Source organism: Homalodisca vitripennis, chromosome 1 (genome assembly GCF_021130785.1).
Source record: "Homalodisca vitripennis isolate AUS2020 chromosome 1, UT_GWSS_2.1, whole genome shotgun sequence".
In the NCBI taxonomy this organism is placed as follows: Eukaryota; Metazoa; Arthropoda; class Insecta; order Hemiptera; family Cicadellidae; genus Homalodisca; species Homalodisca vitripennis.
The window spans coordinates 100,675,505-100,702,008 of NC_060207.1; the positions used below are offsets into that span (position 1 = coordinate 100,675,505).

The 26,504-nt window shown below is 39.1% G+C and overlaps 1 protein-coding gene across 34 annotated transcripts in view; it reads left to right on the top strand.

The window, feature by feature from the left end:
* Positions 1 to 26,504, top strand: part of LOC124367590 (dystonin) — a 389,529-nt gene that overhangs the window by 122,787 nt on the left and 240,238 nt on the right. For all 34 annotated transcript variants that reach the window (XM_046824584.1, XM_046824679.1, XM_046824768.1 and 31 more), the window contains one exon: positions 7,957 to 8,018. In XM_046824584.1, the coding sequence (XP_046680540.1) occupies positions 7,957 to 8,018 (62 nt within the window). The remainder of the gene's footprint in view (positions 1 to 7,956; positions 8,019 to 26,504) is intronic.

The following is a 26,504-nucleotide window of genomic DNA, read 5'->3' on the forward strand; positions in this document are numbered from 1 at the left end:
TCTATCATCACATCTAGTAGATAGTAACTCTAGGGGTGTGAGGTGTGATGCAAGAATGGCCCGTTACGTGAAGGATGTGAACCGCGTCTCGCTCCACACTCAGATTGCATTAGTACATCCTGCAATTGCAGTGCAATCATAGCCTGTCGCATGAGTTGGCGGCTGGCTGTGCGGATAGTCAACAGTACTCTCTTACAGATCATCTTGACAATCCTCTTAGTTAACTGTCGTACCCTTTTGCTTCAAATAAACGTTTACAAATTAACGTGTTAAGACAGATTTTACAAAATTAAATAATTATATTTTGTACAGGGGTAAGTTAAATGTAGTGCATTTTAAAATACAAAACATTGTTGAAAAACGTATTCCACGTCGTTTTACAAGGTTGAAAAAAAAAATAATTAGGCAAATTTGATTTCTTAAAGCGAGTCCGTATAACCGTACCAAGACCGTGACTGTTTCCAGTAAGCAGGTACATCGTGTGTTTCTGGTTGTGGAGCCCCCAGGAGTGTTCATGTCGCTGAAGCTGTCAATACCAGGATTGCCTTTTACAATCATAAATACACGTCGTGTATGCAGATCGCCACTGCTCAGACGAGCCTCGTGCACACGCTCCGATTATACGAGACTCCTGGAGCTGCGATAAGTCGCGAACGTGATAATTATCGTCTCCGTTAGATGATTTAGTGTCCCCTGGGGATACGTTTTCGCGCCGCACCTTTTCTCTCGTCGTCAGTCTCGCATAAAATGCAGATCGGTTTGATTTCCATTACTATGCCTATGAAGTGTAGTTGAATGCTTTATATAAGTTCTAATTAGAACAGTATACGTAACATTATATGTATAGATACTCCGCACCATTTGGTACGGTTAATCGTTAGTGTTGGCGATGGTATTGGTGTGTATAGATACTCCGCACCATTTGGTACGGTTAATCGTTAGTGTTGGCGATGGTATTGGTGTGTATAGATACTCCGCACCATTTGGTACGGTTAATCGTTAGTGTTGGCGATGGTATTGGTGTGTATAGATACTCCGCACCATTTGGTACGGTACGGTTAATCGTTAGTGTTGGCGATGATATTGGTGTGTATAGATACTCCGCACCATTTGGTACGGTTAATCGTTAGTGTTGGCGATGGTATTGGTGTGTGTTGTGTTTGCAATAACAACATTTAATTTTGTGCTCATATTAATTTGGAAAAGTTTTACAATACAATAATTAAAGTAAGATTAAGATGTATAAAATGGTATAATGTGTCAGCCTGATTATTATCTTTTTAATTTCGTATAGTTTTCTATCGTTAATACGCTATACGTTAATTATAAAGATAATATTAATGTTAGTTCATTTAATAATTATTATATGTGTTATTAACAACCACAATTATATCTAATTTTGAATTAATTCTCATTTCTTTGCCAAAAGAAATGTAAGTTCATTTTTTTTTAATCCATCGCCTTTTGACATTTAATTTTTCAATCAGTTGCAAAACCTATTATACTTTGTCCCTTCAAGGAACTTGATAATGTTTATGGGTGGTTATTATTTTCTGTTGTTTATGTACAAACACAAGCTCAAGGCCAACTACACGCCTCCACTCGGGGCAAATTAATTATTTTTTACACTCTTTGTTTGAATGTTAGTGTATGTAAATTAAAGGCGAGGTGTAGAAATAATTTACAAGTGCGGTCTACAGAACAGGACTAGGAGTGTTCATGTTTGTGTAGCCACTGAACTTCACCGTGACCTTTGATAACAAGGCGAGTCAAACCGCTACCCGTCAGGTTAACCTGCAATTTACCGGTGACGGCGGTAACGTAATTGCTAACGGCACAACCGGGAGGGCGACCACCGACCGACCACCCATAGGGAGACCTGACTGGAGAGGTTCCTGTCTGGACGTGCAATTTTTGTTAGGAATGTTCACTCATAAACATATAAGTGCTTGTACTTCCTGCTTGAACTGTCCTAGACTTCAACCCTCTTACAAGAGCGACCTGATTCCCAGGTTGATAAAAAAGCCGTTTCCTCTCTCAGGCAGAAATTAGGGAAGTTTAGCACATTGTTGTTGATAGTAACAAATAGATTTCGTATCGAAATTTGTATGTAATCTGTGGATGTTATTAAGTTACATAATAATTATAATCCGTCTCAATAGACAGGAAGTAGTAAAGGTGAAACTACATTGTAAATAAGCTGTTCCACTAAACACACCGATCTAAATTACAAAATCGGTCACGCTATCTTTTCGTTACATTCGTTCCTCAGGCCGCCATTAAAACCTAATGTTAGCTACTTTATTCCGCATTTTGTGAGAATGTCAGATACTCACAATAGTTATATAAGAATAACTTTAAGGATATCAGTTAATTTGTAAGTTTTCCGTATTATGTTTGTTTACCGCGGTGAAATATTCAAAAAGAACAATTATCAGAACAAAGAATCATCGGGATACAAGAATGAGATCAAAATCTCTTGATTTTCGATCACCCCGTAATATTGCCAAAAACGAAAATAAAAAATCGAAAGTTAAAGAGTTTGTGCCGTACCTCAATACTAATCACCACTTCTCATTAGACGTAGAGCTGAAGATGGACTACCACATTCCGGGTGGTGGATTTTACTTTATTGGGCTCCTAGAACCGAACACATTTTCCTAAAACTATTTGAGTTTTGTCAAAATTGTTCACCACAACGTGACAAGTACAATAAATGGGTAATTCAGATGATATATACTTTATTCAATTTGGACCATTTAAAGAGAAATCACTTGTTTAAATAATAAGTACAGTAACATTATTATTGCACATCAATGATATACTCAAACTATATAATTCACTACACATTAAAGTTTATTTCTGTGTTAAAAATCCCGAATAACGCCTCCAGGTCCAAAGTTCGGACCTAGTAGTACCGCCACTGCCTCTCATGCTTTGTATTATAGTTGCCAAGTCTCGTCACAATGCCACTTTCGCAGTACTGACAATTCGTTCATACGCATTGTATGTCTCACAGCTGACTTCATATTAGAGGAATAGAACGTGTCTTACGTAATGTTACTCCAGACAGACTTAACTGGTTTATCGATTTTTAATGCAAAGTAATTTTCCCTTGGCAAAGTAACACTATATATTATGTTATCTATAGTTAATTACTTCAGATGTCCTTCATTGTCAGTCAGACAATATTAGTGCGTCGATTTTCCTACCTGCTGTCTGAAAAACGTCCCAAGTCGATCATAAAATAGTGGATAATTACACATCGGTACAATTACTACGTTTGGCGACCGGCGAGACATTAATCAATTACAGTGTCAGGCGGTTGTCAGCAAGGAGTGGGACACCCGGCAGCGACACGGCGGGAGATGTAATCAGGCATAATCTCATTACACGTGTCAGACAAGCGAAGTGATGTGCTGCACCCAGGTGTCAACTGCGCGGCTTCTGTCTGCCTCGCTCACTTCTTTTTATGACAGCAAAGATAAAAGGATTAGCCAAGAAGAAATTGAGTTTGGCTGTGGTATCTAGTGGTTGGAATGGAGGAACTAGCTCTATATCGTAACATGAGCTATTCCAAATCCATTGTAACACAGGACGAAATGTTTAATACCCACGACTTCAGCAGCTACATTGATTGATAAAATATTTTCGTACGAGATCTTGCTGTCTTCGGCAGACGGTTAAGTAACCGTGCGTCTGGGGTCATGTCATCAGACCGAACCGTGCAACGGGCAGGTGAACCGGATGTACGGAAGCAGTAAGATCATCGGAGGAAATTCGACGGGCCATATAAGGCTAAGCGAGAGAACACGAAGCGTTGACGAGCGATTAAGGTCGAACGTGGGAGACTCGAGTGTAGTGTGCTCCACAACAAGGGCTCAATTAATAGATCTAGGCGGGTGTGGGTGGACGTGGGCGCTGGGTAACAACAGACAGACAGACGACTCTTGTTGACAAATATCCCCGGGGGTTTAGTGCCCCGTGGGGTTCGACGCTTCCCCCCCCCCCCCGTGTCTGTTGGGACATCCAGCATTATCGTCCGCTACTGCACACGGCACACATTGTCTCCCCCGAACAGCGCTAGCTCGTGGAGTAAACCCGTTGTAACTGCTCCATACTTTCACTTAACAAAGTGGAGTTGACCCCGCTGACTGTCAAATAAACAAATAGAGCCCGAGAGGATTGGAATTAGCTGATATTTTGGACATAGTTAAAACCCTGCAACACTTCTTCATAATGAACAGGCCTCGTGTCCTCTAATACTGGCACCATCGACCTTCAGCAGAACGGCCTGATGGGCCGAGATACTCTTCGGTCAATAATTGTAATCATTCAAACAGGCTTTGGATAGATATATGTTTCTGTTCGCGACATTCCTAAAGTCACACAAATGTACTAGCATACTTTCCCAGAAATGTTTATTTCGGATCTAACAGTAATAATGACGGGAATGCTTTAAAAAAAGTGATATTTTAATGATTAAGATATTGTAGTAGACTAGGCCTAATAAAGTGGCTTGAGAATTTTAACTATTAAATTTTAAAAGATTGGTAACAGAGGATTACTAACTAACGATTAAGATATTTTTTATTAATAATATTGTGACGATACTGTATTTAATGACTTTCAGTGATTTGTACTTGTGTTTTCTATTCATTACTCAAAGTTTTTCCTCATTACTGTCCATTGATGGAGATACCTGTTGGATAGATTGCTAGTATTTTCACTCTACGGAGATTTACGAGGTTCTCAGGCGGTGGAATGGGGGAACGTTTGGAAAACGTGTGTAAAGTCTTTTTTATTATACACATTTGGTCTCCAGCCTTCGCAAGTTGTGTTGGAATTAGTCAGAAATTAAACCGGAAGCAAAAATGAAAATTTTAACAAATTTTTACCATTATTTTCTAATTAATTTTTGAAGTATATTCGTGTATTTAATAAGAGTTTAAATATAGTTATTACAGAATTTTCACGACTTCGAATTTGGAAAGAATATATATAATGAATAAACATTTTACATTTTTTTTATAACAGAATACATTCCTTGTTCATAACAGATTTCTAATACTTATGTTATATAAATGTGATCCTTGTTATCGAATAAATAATAAGAATTCTTAGTCTTAATAAATTAAGCACGTTTTGGTCAAAGCAGTCAGATTAGAACCGGCAGTTGGTTGCTGATGCCGATCTATCAGAGTTTGTTTTTTCACCGTGTGTCGGGCCAGCAACACGAGTAGGAGTTGTCTGTTAAATATGCGGCAGGGCGAGTTTGTGTTATCCGGCCTTAATCGATCGATTATCGGACCCGAGTAAGTCGATCAGAGACCATCTGGACGCGAACCTGAGGCCCCTGGCAGTCGCTTCCGCAGTTAGTGGGAGCTGTACAAACTTGTCCGCTCCTTATTGATAATTGCGAATAATGTTCTAAACCACCAGGGGTTTACGACACATAGCTGTGTTTATTTTTAAACTCAAGCATATGTTAGTTCTGTCATATATTAGAACCCATTGACCCATCTGTGGCACGTTCCCCTATGAGAATTAACACCTAAAACCTCTAGTGGTGAATCCTCCACAATTTCAGGTCATAGATCGTCGTAACCTCGGCTAACCCTCATTATTTCCAATAATCAAATATTTCTGGATTATTAACTTATTTTAAGGTTAGTTATATCCTTTATAAATTGAAACCATAAACCTAATATTATAAACAGTGTGTTTAATCAAATTAATTTTTTTAACTATTTTATGAATGAAAATGTATTTGTGCCACTCAGTCAATGGGTCAACTTTCAAGTATGGCACAGCGGGCTATAAAGGAACAATTGCTAAATACTGAACAAATGCGATGTATGGAATGTATTATGGACTATTTGGAACAGTTTTGAAACAAATATAATTTAGTCTTCCCTTAGAAGGTGCAGTGTCACAGACCTTCTTGAGTGCAGTATAGAGTCGTTATGAAAGATAAGTCTAAACGGCGCGGCGGCGACATTCAACACCTGCAACGTGTAGCCTATAGAGTTCTGTATCAAAGTATAGAGGGACAACAAAACCAATAATACCTCCTCCAATGGTTTGTCGTGACAGTGTCGGGCATTGGCGGGTTTTCACGAAAGAAAGGTAAAGATGTAAGCAACGTTTACGCAAGGACAAATATTTAATAAAATGTCAGAAGTGCAACTTTCACTTGTGCATAATACTGCTGTGTTAGCTTTCATCAGTAGAGAGTCGTCAACTAAACCACTTATTGTGTAATATTTTATAATGGATCTAGCATTGCTAACTCAAGTACTGTACTTATTTGTATTTTCATGTAAATTTTAAATAAGATTTTAGCTGTAATTCACTCAGTTATTTTCGTTGTGGCATATATATATATATATGTATCACATACGAAAATTATGATTACTTTTTCATTGTGGTCCAGAGTGTCAAATGTGGCACAAGGCTATATTTTTTAAAAGTAATGGCCCGAAAGTTTTCTGAAATACACTAAGGTGCTCAGAATAATGTTGAGAAAATTAGAGAAAGAATGTAATTTAATCTGTGCCATAGTGGAGTCATTAATAGTTGAATAGAGAATATGATTATGACATCGTACAGTAGAATGGAGAGCGGTGTAGTGCGTCAGCTTAGATAGCGCTGTGTCTGTAACCGTATCAGTAACGTCGAACTTGTACTGTTTTATAAGCACCTCGCATAAGACAGTGGCCCATAAAACGGTCAGAGGGAGATCAAGCATTTACTTTTATTGAAATTTAATAAGATGTATTTACAGTAATGCATTTACAGTTAAATGTATAGTATGTATTTTACATTTTATATTCGGTGTTATCTACTGTTCACATTTCATTATACAATTGAAACAAGTCATTTAATAGCGTAGCACTACTTCTACCAACAACATTTCTAAATTATTTTATTACAAATATTACATTTTACTTGTAGTGTACACTATTTGTATATCATTTTAAGTTGTCTATACGTTTATTTCTTAAAAATTAATTATCTTGCATTTATTCTCATACGCAGTATTTCGAGATCCATATTCAACAAACTAGAAGCTTTACGGTTGTGCGTGGTGTGCGCATGTTGCGGTATTAGCGCTAGCGCGGCCATGTGTCCCGTCTGTGGCAGTGTAAGCGTCGGGACAATGGACTTTCTCCCGTTAATTTGTTCTCGCGCTGATCCCACTTTTACCAGCTCGCAGCCCGCACTCGTACAGTTCGTTACTAGTATTTAGCAAACATCCCACGTCATGTGGGTGGGGGTGCCCAAGTATTTACCCAGTTAGAATTTGAGAAAGTCAACATATATCTGCTTGAAGTTCGATGGTTGGACTCTGCTTCTCTTTAAATGCCGAATCGGGATTATGTTCCAAGTTCGAATAAACGACCTATCAATAAGAACGCGCTCGGACAGAGGAAGGAGAAATATTGATCATGTGTCAGATACAGAACACAGAGTTGCCAGTGACCATCATGATGCAGTGTGCGTCACTGTGGACACTGGTCAAGGGTAGTTCTTATCGGCAAACGAATGCTTTTTTTTGGGTGAAGTAATGTGTTAGGTGCGAAATTGGCCAATAGTATTACTGTTGGCGTGTCGGAGCTTACCTCCCTTACTGTATTATACATTTGCCCGTTTGGTTCTGTTTATGTTCTTAAACATTCATTACGAAACTCCTGCACAGGTTCGAGGAATTCCAGAGAGAGAGAAAAAATGTGTATTGTATTTTTGTTGTAATTCCCCCCCTTTTCATGGTTTACTTTAATGCTGTTTATCTTATTAAATTAATAAGAGGTATTTTGATGGTTTTTATGCAAAAAATTCCTTAAACACAATTCACACATATATGTCAGTTAATTTTCTTATTTTCCAACGGGTTATGTAAAATAAATGTCTGTCAATTTATTTTTTGTTTCTAACATATATTTGTCTTTCCAGATGAGCGAGATGCCATACAGAAGAAAACCTTCACCAAATGGGTCAACAAACACCTCAAAAAGGTAAACATTGTGATTCCATTCATGATTATCAGTCAAGTTTCGTCCATTGTTCAGTTTGTTTGCTGACCATTGTCTGACGGAACGCTTTCTACAGTTCTGATGTGACGTTTAGTAGTTTTCCATTCGCGTTGTGTTTAGACTATGTCTAGTTATGACTTCGTACCTCGGCCAGTCATTGTGCGAGTTATTGGAAGCAAAATTTAATATAATACTCGTTGTTTATGTTTTTGAACCTACCACGTACTCCGTCATAGGTTTATGTTGAGTAAATCATTCTTATTTAGTATCGCCTAATGCATATTTTGGCGGAGTTATTCATCTATAATTTTGTAATTAGCTATAAGTAAATGTAGAAGTCGGATTGTTAGTGCGTTGTCGCAGCACCCCACACGGCTACCCACCCCTCGGCCTCGATTGTCAATGTAATACTTGTGATTTGTGCACTGACACGGGCACGGGGACGGCCGCGATGTTTGGCGTGTGGGCCGACCGCGGGCAGCCGCTGGAGGTGTCGGTGTGGGCAGAGCCCTGACACACTTGGACACACCCGTCACCAGGGATACCGGTGCTGGAATCTTTAATCTCGTGTTCCTTCGTTTTGGATGCGGAACTTAGTGTAGATGAATGACGAGCAGCTGTACTGTTCATAACATATTTTCGGCCTATGCGTGGTTAAATACCTAAGAAGTGATAAACTTAATTACTTAATGTCAATGACATACATTGCAGGAAAGTCACCGGGATAACGGTTCTCGTTATGAAGTCGTGCAGAAATTTTACTATATTCAATTTGTATAATTTATTTACAATTAAAACCATGTTGCGTAAAATGAATGCTCATACGTATGGGTCAGTTAATAAAAATTTTAGTGTTACATGTTATTTATTATGATCTTAATACGTTTTCGTGCGTGCTAATTTCAATGAAATGGATCTAAAGAATGGTCTTTACAAAAGAACTGGGCACTTCTCCTATCTCCATTGCATGCGTGCGCCCAATATCGCAAGTAGATTAGCGTAGTTTAGTCAGATGATACTGAATGTTAAAGCGATAATGCTGCCCTTAAAAGGGATCTTATCCCGCGATAATTGGGCGTTGGCGGCTATCATACACGTAGCGTGGATAGGTGTAGTGTGCGATAAACAAGCGGTTTGTGCGTTATGGGCGGTAGGTGGCTAAATGTCGCTGGTAGCGAGTCAGAGGTCAGGGGTCTCGCAGACTACAGACACTCCAGTGGACTGGAATCGATTATCCGGTTGTCTTCTCTGTGTCACTTCATTAGCCACATTCTTAATGTTAAAGCATAATAGTCGTATACGACCTTCGTATGAAGTATCAGTCTTCGTGTTTCGAGACGTTTGCTTAAATGAAACACTCGGTGAATATTGAATCGACTAAATATTTCATAGTTTTAATATTTACAAACTAGGCTGCCTTAAAACACTAATTGTTTATAAAACTGTTATTGTTATAAATCGATATTTTCACAATACCACTATTAACTATATATTGTCTATCTAGTTACACACTAGTATATTTAACACTGACACAGTCAATAATGATCACTACAATTCCATCTTTCATGATCACGAGTATTACCACTAATTCTGTCACTTCACAAGTTCACTTCTGGAGCTCAACTCAACTTGTTGCGTCGCGTCGCGACAATTCCCTATAAGGTTATTGGTGCTTCCAGAATATTCCAGTTCCAGAGATGGGTCATAGTAGTGCCCAAAGAGCGCTCTCTCTCTCTAACGGCGTTATCACCTATTATCTGGTATTATTCTCGCACATTGTCGTAACAATGTATACTATCTTGATGGGAAACAAGTAGTTTTTGTTTATACAATGTATCTTAAACCTTTGCTGTGAATTTCTTCAATAAGGGGTCAGTGAATAATCTCTGAGATTTTGATATCGCATATATCAGGGAAGGAATTTTGAGATTTCCCAAAGTAAAGGCTTTTGTAAGCTATGGTAGCACGGTGTATTGTGGTATGGCACGTAGTTGCCTGGTCGAGTTGTTGCACACCAAAGTTGTTGGGTTTCTCAATCGTTGGATTATCTTGACTCCCAGTCCAATATATCATTTTGAGATAGCAACACTCTGTATAACTTGTGGCATACCTTTACACACATTGCGATAGTTTCATGTTTCGAGTTCCTTCTTTGACAACTTATAATATTCAGCTTACTAGGTCATGCGTTGCACGGTATGGAAGGCGGGTCGCACATTTAGCTATATCGGGCGATACGTGCCTTATCGCCTATCGCAGATCACAACAGCTGTCCGGTGCTAGCTGGCGGGGCAGGTACGTGCCTTCGTGCTGCCTGGCGATAGGCACAGCGCCGGTTTGTTAATACGTGACACGTAAACGTACAGAACTCGTTGAGTCGCAATAAAAAATATTCTATTTGTGTTTTTGTATATAACGTACAACCACATGGAACATACAAAAATGTCCTTCACTACTTTTCTCTGGATAAACTAATCCTGAAAAGTAAGAACCAAAACTGGGTGAATGAATTTGTGGGAGGGAGTGTAATATTTAGTTAATATATAATGTCATAGAAGTTAGGAAATACCGAAGTGTTATTATCTGGTTAGTGTAGGTAAATATGTTAACATAAGGCCCAAAAGACAAGTCAGTAATAATGGTTTTTTTTTTGTTTGGTTTTTTAATAAAAGAATTCATTATTTTTCTGTTTATAAACATAATACGACTGTAATTTCGAAAAATGTAACATCAAAAATAGAAGAAGATTACGGTTGGTTTGTGAGTTAATGATAATTATCAGACGAAGAAAACACCCTCGTTTAAAATTGACAAATCATTCATTATTTGGAACAATATTTGTAGACATTCTTCCGCGTTGCACTTCAACAGGTAGACGCGTATATCTAGAGGAGCGTATACTGCATGTTTTTACAACAGGAAAGTCCTAAATGTCCCCGCGAATGGATTTTTGGAGGAATTGTTTACCAACAACGTATCAAATATTGTATAACATTATAGTAATGCTTTAACAGTGATAAGTAAGAGTGCCAAAATAGGCCGAACAATGGGGCGACCTAATATTTACTTTGTCAGTTGACAGGTCCACCACAATGCAATGACCAATCAGTCAAAACAGACAATTCAAATAATGTAATTCGCGCAAATATACCTTTATTATACAAAGGAAAGTGCTACGGTGCATTTTGATGCGAAAGAGAATGGAGGTTATGATCCAGATTTAATGTTTATATCACGGTTACTGGACGAGATTAACACATATTAAGTCAAGTCCTCAGAGAAACTTACAGTAACGCTTTTGTGCACTCTCTCACTGTGTATGCAGCTCGCTTTCCCGATAGCCGGTCGCCTCATCATACGATTGTTAAACGTTATTTAGACTTATCGGTATTGAAATCTTGACGGAAGTTTGTAATGATAACATTAAATAATTACTCAGTTATAATGTAATTAGTCTTCTGTCAGCCGATGATGGCGTACACGACCGAAATTATCTCTTTTATTATCAGCGTGTATTTTTGTTTCCTTCATGGCTTATATTTGGAATATGTGTTAGAATATTACAAAAGTAACGATCACAATGTGTATCTTATAGCATCGTAATGACAGAACAAAAAAGAAAACAAATCAGAGTGTATTCCGTAACAGCCGGAAGTTGCGAAACGATGTTATATTTGGTCGCACGATCGTGGTTGGTCTAATTTGTTTTAATTGGAAGTACTCATCAAAACTCTTTAGTTTATCTCGTATATTATATGATTTTTAAGTAAACAACAATTGTTTGGATCCGTAAATTATACTACCAAAAATGAGGCAAACACAACTTGTGGAAAACACAATAAAGAAAATTGTGGAAAATCTCAGTCAAAGCCTTCTTAGATCATTTCTTCTGAAATGTTTTCATACAAGATTTCCACACTTAACCTATAAGCGTCTAATTAAAAGACGCTTATATTATATAAGCAAAGTTTGTCTTTTCCAACACGATCAATATAATATGTTATTATGCGTTAATGGCAATATGACGTATGGATAGAACAACTTCCTTATCCAAGACCTCAGAAAACCTTCATGCTTGACGCAATTACTGTTGCGTCATTAAAAACAATTCAGGAACATTTTTTTAAGTACACCGACTTTGCTTTGATGCCTTGAAAGGGATCGACTTTCATTCCGCAATAGCTGTTTTGATCGTAAACAGTATCTTGATATTTGTGGAGAAATCCAGGCATAAACGAGATCACTGTTTGATAGCCTTCGCCACAAATCAGGAATCATGACGGCGGTGATTAAAACGCGAGCCCTTGGAGCGAAGGACGGATATTCGCTCCCACAAGTAAATGAAGCAAATCAGCATACGATTACCGGCGCTAATCGGAGAGGTCGTCAGATGAGATTGTTCGCGTGAGTGGGCCAAAGAACTGTACCCAGGCTCCCGAGATGCCGTCAGATACGACCACACGGCCGGTGATTTATAATCTTCGATTTAACCGTGTTCTTGTTTGTCACCGAGTTTTACCGGTTCCCGTTTCTACAAGTGACTTAGTCGTCAGATGAGATTGTTCGCCTGAATGCACCAGAGAACCGTATGGGACTCAACTCACGAGATACCGTCAGATACAACCACACGCTCGGTTATTTATAATCCAGACAGATCTTCGATTTAGCCGTGTTCTTATTTGTCACCGTGGTTTACCGGTTTCTGCTATCACATGAGATTGTTCGCGTGAATGGACCAGAGAACAGTATGGGACTCAGCTCTGGAGATGCCGTCAGATACGACCACACGCTCGGTTATTTATAATCCTGACAGATCTTCGATTTAGCCGTGTTCTTATTTGTCACCGTGGTTTACCGGTTTCTGCCATCAGATGAGATTGTTCGCGTGAATGGACCAGAGAACCGTATGGGACTCAGCTCTGGGAATGCCGTAAGATACGACCACACGCGCGGTTATTTATAATCCAGACAGATCTTAGATTTAGCCGTGTTCTTATTTGTCACCGTGGTTTACCGGTTTCTACAATCAGATGAGATTGTTCGCGTGAATGGACCAGAGAACCGTATGGGACTCAGTTCTGGAGATGGCGTCAGATACGACCACACGTTCGGTTATTTATAATCCTGACAGATCTTCGATTTAGCCGTGTTCTTATTTGTCACCGTGGTTTACCGGTTTCTGCCATCAGATGAGATTGTTCGCGTGAATGAACCAGAGAACCATATGGGACTCAACTCTCGAGACACCGTCAGATACGACCACACGCTCGGTTATTTATAATCCAAACAGATATTCATTTAGTCGTGTTCTTATTATTGTCACTGTGGTTTACCGGTTTCTGCCATCAGATGAGATTGTTCGCGTGAATGGACCAGAGAACAGTATGGGACTCAGCTCTGGAGATGCCGTCAGATACGACCACACGTTCGGTTATTTATAATCCTGACAGATCTTCGATTTAGCCGTGTTCTTATTTGTCACCGTGGTTTACCGGTTTCTGCCATCAGATGAGATTGTTCGCGTGAATGGACCAGAGAACCGTATGGGACTCAGCTCTGGAGATGCCGTCAGATACGACCACACGCTCGGTTATTTATAATCCTGACAGATCTTCGATTTAGCCGTGTTCTTATTTGTCACCGTGGTTTACCGGTTTCTGCCATCAGATGAGATTGTTCGCGTGAATGGACCAGAGAACCATATGGGACTCAACTCTCGAGACACCGTCAGATACGACCACACGCTCGGTTATTTATAATCCAAACAGATATTCGATTTAGTCGTGTTCTTATTATTGTCACTGTGGTTTACCGGTTTCTGCCATCAGATGAGATTGTTCGCGTGAATGGACCAGAGAACAGTATGGGACTCAGCTCTGGAGATGCCGTCAGATACGACCACACGCTCGGTTATTTATAATCCAGACAGATCTTCGATTTAGCCGTGTTCTTATTTGTCACCGTGGTTTACCGGTTTCTGCCATCAGATGAGATTGTTCGCGTGAATGGACCAGAGAACCGTATGGGACTCAACTCTCGAGACACCGTCAGATACGACCACACGCTCGGTTATTTATAATCCAAACAGATATTCGATTTAGCCGTGTTCTTATTATTGTCATTGTGGTTTACCGGTTTCTGCCATCAGATGAGATTGTTCGCGTGAATGGACCAGAGAACCGTATGGGACTCAGCTCTGGAGATGCCGTCAGATACGACCACACGCTCGGTTATTTATAATCCAGACAGATATTCGATTTAGCCGTGTTCTTATTTGTCATCGTGGTTTACCGGTTTCTGTTCCTACAAGTGAGTTTGGTCCACGTTCCTTTGTTAGCGTTGTGGTTTTTAACTGACTATCTGTGAGGAATATTTTATGTTTTGTTATGTTCTTTAGTCTTCCCTATTCAGTTGTCGTTGTCTGGTTGGCCTCTTAAATTCTTGTCCTTTAACGTGCTCTCTATAGTTAAATTATTCCTTATTTACGATTTAGGGGAGCTCTAAATATTTGGTGTCTACCAAAGGTTGTACACTCTAGATGTGCCTTTGGTAGATCTAAAATACATCTGACTATAAGGTATAGAGTAAAAAATTTAAAAAATAACTTTAGGGCTCTCCCCACGGACTCCCAAAGTTCCTATGTTGTTATGAGAGTATTTTTGTTTATTGTAAAACAGTTTATTATTAAAACTCATATGTATCAACCGTTTGTTTTAAACATATGTATTTCTAAATTTACTTGCATGATTTTTACGGGAGTTAACGTAAATATTTATAAGTAAATATCGGTTGTATGATACGGTAATTGTTCGGCCACACATCTGCAGTGATACCGTCTTCTCTGCATTATGTAGATCGGAAACTAGATTTATTTTGAGCAGTCAGCCTCTCGGTGTTATGAGGCATGTCATGTAGCTGTACGCCTTAAAATGAGGGTGTGAAGTTTTGATGTTTCAATTATTGTTATTATGTTTTGTTTGATGGTCGCCTTATACTCGTATATCCTGAGTACAGAGTTCACCTTCTATTAATATTGATACCAGTAACAATCCAAACGTACTTAGTTACATAACTAAGGTTAGTGCTCGGATTATTAAACGGAATTCGCTAGTGTTGCCGATGTATGCAGTAAGTTTTAGTTTCTAAAATGGCCCTAAACTGCGTTAGAGTAAAATTATGTTTCCTATAAGTTTTAATTAAACTTTGATACCTACTGCTAACTTTTGTACCTACTATTGTACGGATATCACATTATCTTTATTAATGTGTCTATATCTCTGAGATAAGCCGCTGATTTATAGACATACAGTTTGAGCGAATCATATAGTCAGGATTACAGGAGTATAAATTTTAGTAGTAGGCGATGTTATAGTACGAAGCTTGGACCACCTCACAACGAACAATCGATGCTTCTCTATCTTTCTACGAGATGGACAGCTTTTAAGGAAAGTGAAAATGTATACAACCCGACTCAAATCGACAATTACATAATTATTTCGTTGCCAAGTCGTAAATTTAAGTCTACTTAAGGTCATGGAGGAAAATTTAATTCCTTAGAATCAAGGACTCCCCTTCTGTCGTAGTCACCAAGACTGAGAACAGCTGATCTGCGGACAGCGGCCGGCTCTGAATCATTTCCCGGTCTGTAAAAGGCAAGGCATTGTGTCCAGTTTGACGACTCGGGAGGAAGCCGTGGTCGACCGCCTTGCGGAGACCTTGCGACAACTTCCATACCCGCCATCCCCCGGCCGCTGGCCTACTTCTGGGCTCCCGTAGTGTGTTTGCGCGCTTTCTGGGAACCTGAGGAATCATGAAGGTATCATTGATCACCTCGATTCAAACGTTGAATCAGTTTTGTATTCACTTCATTTGCGATGATGGTGTGTACAGTTGAATGATGTTGACATAAAAACAATGTTGACTGGTTTCGCCAGTTTCTTTAATTAAGAATAGGTATCGAGCCTTGATAGTTCAACGTGCTAGTAATAAAAGATGATTCCACGGAGTTTTTAACAAAGCGGTTTACTAGAATAACGATTAGTAATAATAGATACGCTTGTTCATGAAATCGTTTAGTTCAGAGCAAATCCGACGTCAATTACCCGTGACCGAATTCAATTACTGAATTTCCACAACAGACTCCTTGAATATTTTTATTAAAATCTTTATAAATTTGTGTTTATGTAAATATTTCCCATGTGTGTTAGATTGGCCTTGTTCTCACAAGAATCAAGTTTACCCTTGCTTATTTAATTCTCTCTCTATATATAGAAATGTCCCATACAGAATTATGATGCTATAAGGATAGCAAGTGTACTCCAAAGCCACCCCGAGAGAGACATCGTTACAAATCGAGCGGAATGTTAATGGAACAAGTCGAAGCCCGGAGTTAAACCCTGTCTTACAGAAGTACACCGGTAATCCCCCAGTGCTTGCAACAGGTTCCGGCCGGCCGTCCAGGCAACTTGTCGTCCGGGGGCAATTACGTGTCCGGCTCCCGCCATCCGCCGAAACCGCGATTTCGATTAATCACCCCTTCTTCTGGCTCAATTTCTTCATTAATCCCAGTAGCAACGATTCGATAGGACTGGTTCCCGGCCGGAGTCCTTTTTCGGGTTTATTGATTGCTGTGTTTAATTTTCGCCAGTGTCGGTCGGTCCTTTACACGCTCTGAACGGCTGTTCGGAAACCGTTGATATTGTACCGCTCGTTAACCCTAGCGTAATTTGCTGCTCGGTGAAAGTCGATAAAATGTCCCCGTTAACTTTTCTATCAGTGGTCATTGAATTCGTTTATTTTGAAATTCTAAACGAATCAAGGGCTACGATATCTTATTCTAAAGATCCTAGGTGGCTTTTTCCCTAAGAAAAGAATGATATTATTTGAGCGTAGTAAACGGCTTTATGTACCACTAGTTCTAATAAATAAATAATTTATATTTCCATGATTTTTGACCTTTTGTTTGCGGTTCAGTCAATAGCTTTGTTTTATTTTGACGAATAATGAATATTATCCGTGTTAGGGAATGATTCTAATCTGGAATGAGTTTATTAAATTGTTTTTTGGACCTTAAAACAATTATTCATCCACTTCAGGGATTTAACACACACTTTTTGTACTAATATTTATTTCTAGATTTGTATAGCGTGGAATTATAACTTTATTACTATTGATCTTTAGAAATATAATGTAACAATTAATATTTATTTTCTTCAATAAACTATACTAAGCGCTTCTTCAGAGATATTGTCTTTAAAAATAATTTATTATGATTGCCCAAGGAAAAAGTTTCTGAATATATTTTTGTACAACTGAAGGTTATGTAGGCTAATCGATTATTAATTTAAGTATTTTTTTTAACCATGTAATCTTTTCAGAAACTCCCTTGGAGTCAGAAAAAATAAAACAAACGTGTTTCGATCGCTACACCAAGACTTCAAATTAGTAGTTGTTGGCAACTTTCCTTCCAAATCCCCGGAATTCTTAAGATCGTATACATATTTTACTTAATGTTTTCTATATTATTACTGAAGAAAATTACGTGTTTTAATTATTACACATGGAAATCACTAATTTTACATTTTAAAAATTGTATTACCGTCAGTACATTACATATCAAAGCAGCGACAATACCATTTCAACTTCAGCTACTTCTATATGGGCTTCTATTTCGAGTCTTCCCGTATTACTTATTTAATCTCTTCAAGTCCTTGGACGGTTGGCCGTTTTTCCCTTATTCAGGAGTTACCAATAGACTGTAGCTAACTTTTTTTAATTACTAAAGATGTATCGTACTGAAAACCGGTTAAATCACTTAAGTTCGGATCCCTTGAAATTTAATATCATATCTTGGGTTAAGAATACGTTTACTATCATTTGCGTACTGTTTAACCTAAATATTGTATTCATTACCCCCTCCATCGGTATTTTGGCACCGCAAATTGGAATCGCTAATCCTCATTCCTTTCTTATCTAAATGGCCTGCACTGTCCAAGATAAAGGACACAATTATTGGAAACGTCCAATTAACATAATGAACACGAGTAGTCGCGGAGGCTAATTATTGACACAAGGACTGGGCGGCCTGCAGACGTGCCCAAACTTGGAGCCGCTCTCGGAGACAGGACAACGCGATGGTGGGACCATCGTAATATTAGGTAGTCTTGGCACAGAATGTTTGAATTACGGGGAGCCGCACTCGGAGATAGGACAACGCGATGATGGGACCATCGTACAGGTAATATTAGGTAGACTTGGCCCAGAGTGTTTGAGTTACGGGGAGCCGCACTCGGAGACAGGACAACGCGATGGTGGGACCATCGTAATATTAGGTAGTCTTGTAATGTTAGGTAGTCTTGGCCCAGGCCCAGAGTGTTTGAGTTACGGGGAGCCGCACTCGGAGACAGGACAACGTGATGGTGGGACCATCGTAATATTAGGTAGTCTTGGCACAGAAAGTTTGAGTTACGGGGAGCCGCACTCAGAGACAGGACAACGCGATGGTGGGACCATCGTAATATTAGGTAGTCTTGGCACAGAATGTTTGAGTTACGGGAAGCCGCACTCGGAGACAGGACAACGCGATGGTGGGACCATCGTAATGTTAGGTAGTCTTGGCACAGAATGTTTGAGTTACGGGGAGCCGCACTCGGAGACAGGATAACGCGATGGTGGGACCATCGTAATATTAGGTAGTCTTGGCACAGAATGTTTGAGTTACGGGGAGCCGCACTCGGAGACAGGACAACGCGATGGTGGGACCATCGTAATGTTAGGTAGTCTTGGCACAGAATGTTTGAGTTACGGGGAGCCGCACTCGGAGACAGGACAACGCGATGGTGGGACCATCGTAATGTTAGGTAGTCTTGGCACAGAATGTTTGAGTTACGGGGAGCCGCACTCGGAGACAGGACAACGCGATGGTGGGACCATCGTAATGTTAGGTAGTCTTGGCACAGAATGTTTGAGTTACGGGGAGCCGCACTCGGAGACAGGACAACGCGATGGTGGGACCATCGTAATATTAGGTAGTCTTGGCACAGAATGTTTGAGTTAAGGGGAGCCACACTCGGAGACAGGACAACGCGATGGTGGGACCATCGTAATGTTAGGTAGTCTTGGCACAGAATGTTTGAGTTACGGGGAGCCGCACTCGGAGACAGGACAACGCGATGGTGGGACCATCGTAATGTTAGGTAGTCTTGGCACAGAATGTTTGAGTTACGGGGAGCCGCACTCGGATACAGGTCAACGTGATTCATAGTTGACTTGGACACCATTACAAAGTGCATATTATACAAGAGATTAGTTTGAACATTAATATTGAAAGGATAGCTATTCAAAATACCTTAGCCTCAAACCATTCTTGCCATCCCATCTCCAAATGTATGGTTCTTGCCACAGGTCAGTGCAAAAATACATAGAAACCCACCCAGTCCCAGTAATAATAATTGTAAGTATAACCTCTTGTAATTGAGTCGGACCAAAATATCGGCGGGTGTGCGACTCCGCAGCGTACGGATACGGTAGTGTCTGCCTTATCCGGACTCGTCAGCAATGGCCTGCTTGTCCGCCAAGGATGTGCGGCTCCTGAGTCACCGGTGGCTGGTGATTGACGGTAGTGCTTTACCGGTCTGCTGCCATCCTCCACTATCAGGGAGCAGTAGTGCGACATAACTTTCAGTGTAGAGGAGCTCTAAGTGGACTCCTAGTAATTGTACTAACAGTGAATGTATAATTAAACAAGTATGTGACTAGCGTATCTACCTGTATGTATGTATGTATAACGTGTTTACAGCAGCAAGTAACCCCCGTCGTCCTTTTAGTGTAAACCCATAGTCGATACGGTAATTGTTTTTGTTGGAAAATTTTTTATGTTTTTGTTCAAATATTATCGAAACTGAGATTTTCCTCAATTTATTTGATGAGTGAAGCCTTCCGTAGTTTTGTTCTGTTTTAAATATGTTCCCTAAATAGTTTACCCGCTCCTCATTGACATTAATAGTGAAGTTCGTGTTTGGAAATCCCGTTGGTAATTTAATTGAGATCTGTTTTTAAACTCGCGCCTAGAATTAAAATAATTCCACATATTCCATTTGTAATTTTTTAGATTCAAATAATGGTATAGCAATCATGACAAGCATTTGTAGCCGCTAGGCGCCATTTTGTTTTTAAAGTTATTAATAAAATGGCGCCTGTTTGAAAGTTTTAAATCGAATAAAACAAACCAGTACAGTTATAAGAAATTGTACAAGATACCACCCATTTTTGGATTTGTATAGCAATTAAACGGATTGAATTGAATGAAATCCGTCTAATAATCGAGCACAACCACTTCAGGGGTATACTCGCACAATCCTGGAGCAACGCACATTTTATCTGTAGAAATGTAAATGTTCATAAACATTCCAACGGTACTTACTTTTTGAACGAAATTCGTCAACGCATAAGCGAGCATGGCCACTTTAAAGTTACGATTGCAGAAGCCGGAATCAATCGACAGCTGATGTCTCTCATCTTTGATATGTTATTTTAAAATATATAGTTCTTTTTAAGATTCGATTGTTATTGAATTAAATCAAGCTGTTGCCGTGTATGCAAATTAATTTTAATGGATGAAAAAGTCTTTTGACAGATATTTAAACATATACTGTACGTGACATAAACAGTCAAATACAAAATACAAATACAAATTCGTTAATAGTAAGGGCTCTGTGGTAGCATGTTGACAATAATTTGAGATTTCCTTACAATCTATATTAATCTTGTTTGCAATAAACGGTTGATGATGTGGAAAGTACCGACCAAGAGAAATCAGTTCAGTAAGATGATCACTAAGTGACATGTGAAGCTGAACCTGTGGTTGTTCACCTGACCTAGTATACTATAAACTAAATGAATTTGTAATCACATTGGGTAATGGTAATCGACGATTGAAGCCATGTCGCGTCCGTCTGGTGCTCCAGATTTGATTAGCCTCGCTCTCCATATCGTGTCTCACTGCAGTGGTAACGATGGTATAGATAACATTGGTGGAAATATAGGGCCTTGTGGAATACCCGCACTGGTTGTGATGTCGGTTCTGTACGGTGCTTCATACATACTCTGATTGGGATTTTATACTCTTCACAAGGGCGAATCTGTAAACACATTTTACTGCTAAAAAATTATCAATTTGAACTATGCATTATGTGGAACAGCCATAAAACAAATATTTTCAATAACGAGAAAATGTAAAATAGCGTAGATTAAAGTGGTCTATGTGAAGAAAATCTGAAAAGTTCAACCGTAAAGAAGCAACTCTTCTCGAAGCATTTAGCAGTAGTTTGGTGATTTCAACTGCAATTACATAGTTTATTTCACTCAAATACAGGGGATGTACACAGTTTAAAATTTAAAAATATTTAGTAAGAATACTTGCACAATAGCAGTTCCAAATATCAAAGGTGGTATGTAGATAGATAGGGATGTATTTTGCTGTGTTTTAAGTAGTCACGTTTAACAACAATATGTATAGAATTTTACTTTTCGAAATACTTATCGTACGAGTATGGTTAGTAAAATATTAACAGTTAAGCACAAAAACATTGTGTTTTAGGTTTCGTTGTTAGTTGTGCATGCATATTACTAACGGAGACTATTCGGAAAATGCACCATCCATCTCGGTGAGAAATGTTCAGTGGCATTTCACTTATGTAACGTAGTACGCCTTAATTGAAGCATTATGTAAAAGAAAACGGTAATATACAAGATTAAGTGCATTAGAAACGATGTTGTTTCACAGTCTCGTTATTGCTGGCATTGATTAAGAACTTTGTTAGATAAAAAATATCGACATGAAATAGATAGATATACACTACTAGCGAGAATGCATCGGATACATTATTTATGTAGTCTAGCTCATGAATTATTGAGTTCGTTTCAACATAAGAAGCTGCTTGTTTACTGTTGACTTTATACAACACACGATTATAATGTGTTGTTTTGGAGAATTGATTGGTCTACACCGATAAAATCTTTTCAGCGCGAGTAGCATGTTGTAATTTAAATACTTTTGGAATTGTACTAAAACATAATTGGCTCTTACATTCAGAAATTCCTATTTCTAAAATTGGATTTTTCAGTTTTCGAAATCGAGTAAACGATGTTATCATTTCACTCGTAAGACGGAGTTGTATTTCTTATACGTGGTTAAGTGAAGAGTGATGTTGCCTCTTGACCTATGTTGAGTCTCGGCAGTAATCGAGTATCAGAGACGATATTTTCATTCCACTCGTAAGTCTTGGGGTTGTATTTCTTACACGTCGTTAAGTGAGGAGTGATGTTGCCTCTTGACCTATGTTGAGTCTCGGCAGTAATCGAGTATCAGATACGATGTTTTCATTCCACTCGTAAGTCTTGGGGTTGTATTTCTTACACGTGGTTAAGTGAAGAGTGATGTTGCCTCTTGACCTATGTTGAGTCTCGGCAGTAATCGAGTATCAGAGACGATGTTTTCATTCCACTCGTATTTCTTGGGGTTGTATTTCTTACACGTCGTTAAGTGAAGATGGTGTTTCCTCTTGACCTATGATGAGTCTCGGCAGTAATCGAGTATCAGAGACGATGTTTTCATTCCACTCGTGTCTTGGGGTTGTATTTCTTACACGTGGTTAAGTGAAGAGTGATGTTGCCTCTTGACCTATGAGTCTCGACATTAATCGAGTATCAGAACGATGTTTTCATTCCACTCATAAGTCTTGGGGTTGTATTTCTTATACGTGGTTAAGTGAAGTGGCAGTAATCGAGTATCAGAGACGATGGTTAAGTGACACGTGGCTAAGTGAAGAGTGATGCTGACTGTCGACCTATGTTGAGTCTCGGCAGTAAATCATCAAGGAATTCTCAGAACTCCGCACAGCCATGTCGGTTGTGAGCGTGCGCAGTTATATCACTTCTAAGAAATCTCCGTCCTAGGTTTGAATAATGCTCAGATATGAGAGAGCGTTGCGTTATTAGCCTACTCGTTCATTCATAGTATGTTGACAATCCCATTGCCTTCGAATAGTTTTTCAACAACTCAGAATGAATAAGAGCCATATACCGGATGAAACCAGTTACATTTAAAATTTGATCCCTTAGTTTGGAATTTTTGTTTACGTTAGTCTAGTAAAGATTGAGTAAGTACTCGACTAGTTTGGACGATTGGGCGAGTCGAGTTGTAGACGACCCAGCTAGGGGTTAATCGAATAGTATCGGCAGGAAGATACGATGTTTGTCCAATTAAGGGATTGATGACCCTTTTAATAGCACAATATGGGTTTGTTGGTAGATCTGATATGAGCCCCTTTGTACGAGTGATGTGCCATAACAAGAAAAACTTTGGAAAACTCTATCTAATGCTAGTGATTTGTCGAGAATGTCAGAATGTCTACTTGAAGTTCATTGGATGTTTCAAGTGAAACTCACAACACTACGACATAAGTATGTGCAAATAACGGTTGAAAAACGCGGTTCCGTTTGATCCTCAGAGGTATGTGAAAGTTTGAATTGGGGAGTGAGAATACACCGACTGCTTGTCATGTTGTTTAAAGGTGACGGCGTTAATTTGATTGAATTGGCTCTCTAGTGGTTCAATTAAATTGTCGACATCGGGTGGTAATTTATTGTTTGTGCACTTTGTTAGCAGTTCCGGGTACAGTTTCTAACTTAAAATGTAATCAGTTTGGGTTTTAACATTGAAATATTTGTTTGTTTTCATTTTTGAATAACTATGACGAACTTCTCATTCATTACGTTGATCATACGCCTCACTGCCATTGTTCTTGCCGACTTCCAGTTGTTTCTCTCAGCTGAATTTACAGCGTTCCCGGCATTTCAAAGATCCTTGCCCTATTTCGGTTTACTGCCATCCGCCATTGTTCCGTGGCATTCGCCATCTTTGGTTGCCCCTGTGGTCTGTATTTCGCCACAGAGTGTTATGGACTGAAACTGAGCCACTAGAGCGACCGATCTCAAGGTACATCGTAGTCTGCTATATAAGTTGTTATATAAAATTTAATATTTACCAAGCATGTCTTATGTCCCTCATACTTCTATGGCCAATGTTGTTTTAATCCGTGTCTGTAGGAAATGCAGTAAGCCTAGATTATTATTGCGACATTAAATCCTTGTAGGGATTGGTTGTTGCACCAGACACACGCAGTAGAATTGTTCCTATTCGCTTTCTATTGTCTTTATTGTCTTGTATGCTCTATTCGTATGCCGCGTCACTTGCATCTTGCTGAAATATTCGTGTCCAAGTTGGCGTATAAGGTATAACGTTGTTTTATGTAGTGGAGTTTTCAGCATAATGCAGTGGATACACTGCATCAGTGAATACCAACCAAAAGTTTATAAGGGGCCGACTCGCGGAAAAATAGACGTTTTGTTGGCCAATTTTCAGATTATATTAGGAATATTTAAAATATTTTCGCTTCCAAAATGTGATCTGATTTTGAGCCGATTCTTAGCTTTAAAAATGTATACGATTAGGATTATATGCACACGGAATGACAAGTGAGGAGGCTCCCGCCACGCACGTCCTTGTATGTGGAGCGGGTCTGTGTGGGCAGTCGGCGGCGGAGTGTAGGCAGGCTACGTCACTATGACGACATGAACGCATTCCAGGAATGTCCGCACATACCATCTGGGCCCGCCGATATTGTCGACATATAAGGGGAAATCGCTGCCGCTGCCCACGACAGATCCGCGATAGTCATCAATTTTCCGGGATTTCGTTACGAAAACGGTTATGTGCCAACTAAAACGTAGCTGGCTTTAAATGGTTCTGGGTTTGTGAAAACCATATAGGAAGTATCATCTATGACTGGTTTAGTGCACAGCGTTCGTATCTGTTTGATTCAATAACATTTGCCCTGTAGTATTACAAAAACATTATATGGCACCCAAGAAACTTTTTGTGTTCAGCAAATTTCCTTTACCTAAAAAACGATATAATTTTAAAATGTGAACTTTTTTATAAACTATGCAGATTGCAACATTAATGGTTAAAAGTTCAGTTGTTTTATAATTTCTTTCTGTAATTTTTATTTTCGATTTAGCCTTGAAATTTCAGTTTACAAATTTTACAACTTTACTTTAAATCTGGAAGTAAAGATTAGACTAAAAATAGTTGGTTTTTATATCTTAAACCATTTTTTTACTTTGCAGAATGAATTGTGATCCAATTCTTAAATTCGATTGTCCATTAGACGAAGTCTGGAGGTTGGAAGGCTGAGGAATTTGTTGAAAATGTAGTTGTACGTGATTGTCGTGATTCCCTTCTAATATTTATATTAAATCCTTTACTTTAACTTTTAGTATGAATATTATGATGGATGAAGTTTTGTCTAAATTCAGTTTAACATGATAGAGCTAGTTCCCGTGGAGATTAAGACATTGCATGCTTTATTATATTCGCGGTTGCATGTGATACTGTCGACGACACTCCCTGCTACAGGAAGTGTAGAACTTCCGTCAGCCATGAGTGGGAGGACCCAAGGTTGTGTTACGTTCTGCAGTATGTCGCTAACTCACACGTGTCCACCACACACTTGGTCGCCAGTCACACGTAGCCTACATTGTTTTTGTGTGGATTCCAGTGACAAAGTGATTGGAACTTCTATTGTTAAAAACAGTTATTACTAGTTTAAGTTTGTCAATTTAATAAGGTTCCCCTTTTCATAATTTCATAGTTTATGATTGTTTTCCTCACAATTCTTCACTTCTTTTCAATGGAGTTTTATTGTTATATTTTGGGTTGAATAATTACAAGAACAGCTGTTGACTGAACTTTAAGATAAATATACAATTTTAGTCATCCTTGCACATGTTTTCGTACGAGATTTCGTGATCGATGCACTAAATTTTTATAGCAACTACCATATAGTGATTTTTACGTTAGATAGATGCGTGCTAACTCTGATCCGATCCTTTAATATTCCAAGTCATTTATTTGCGATGTCATCTCAGTTGGTTTTCCCACAATTATTGACTATCTCGTGTTGCCCTTTATAGAGTTGGCAGTTAAAAGCTTTTAGTAGGTCGTTTCAGATGAGTTCAGCCGCAAGTTTGCTAAGTGGCGGTCAGGTGACAAATGGACAGATAGGGTCAGTCCTTAGAAGGTGAAATGCTGGAGAAGGCGCTAATGAAAGATTGTAGTCGTTAGCGTTAGTCTCCTTGATATGTCTGTCTGTCTGTCTCGCCGTACTGACCACTGACTGCCAGACCTATTGTTACCATCTTGGGAAGGGATCATAGATGTTAGTGTGGCGCTTACTGCGAGCGCTGACTAGAGTGACGTTGAAAGTTATTAATACCAATACCAAGGACAGGTGTTCCATTGTATTGCGATTCTCGTGTCCAATACCTTTTCAAGTTTAAAGGAAAGTATAAATAGTCACTCTAAATAGTGTACTCTGGATTAGATCGCCGCTTTCGTTCGTTTTA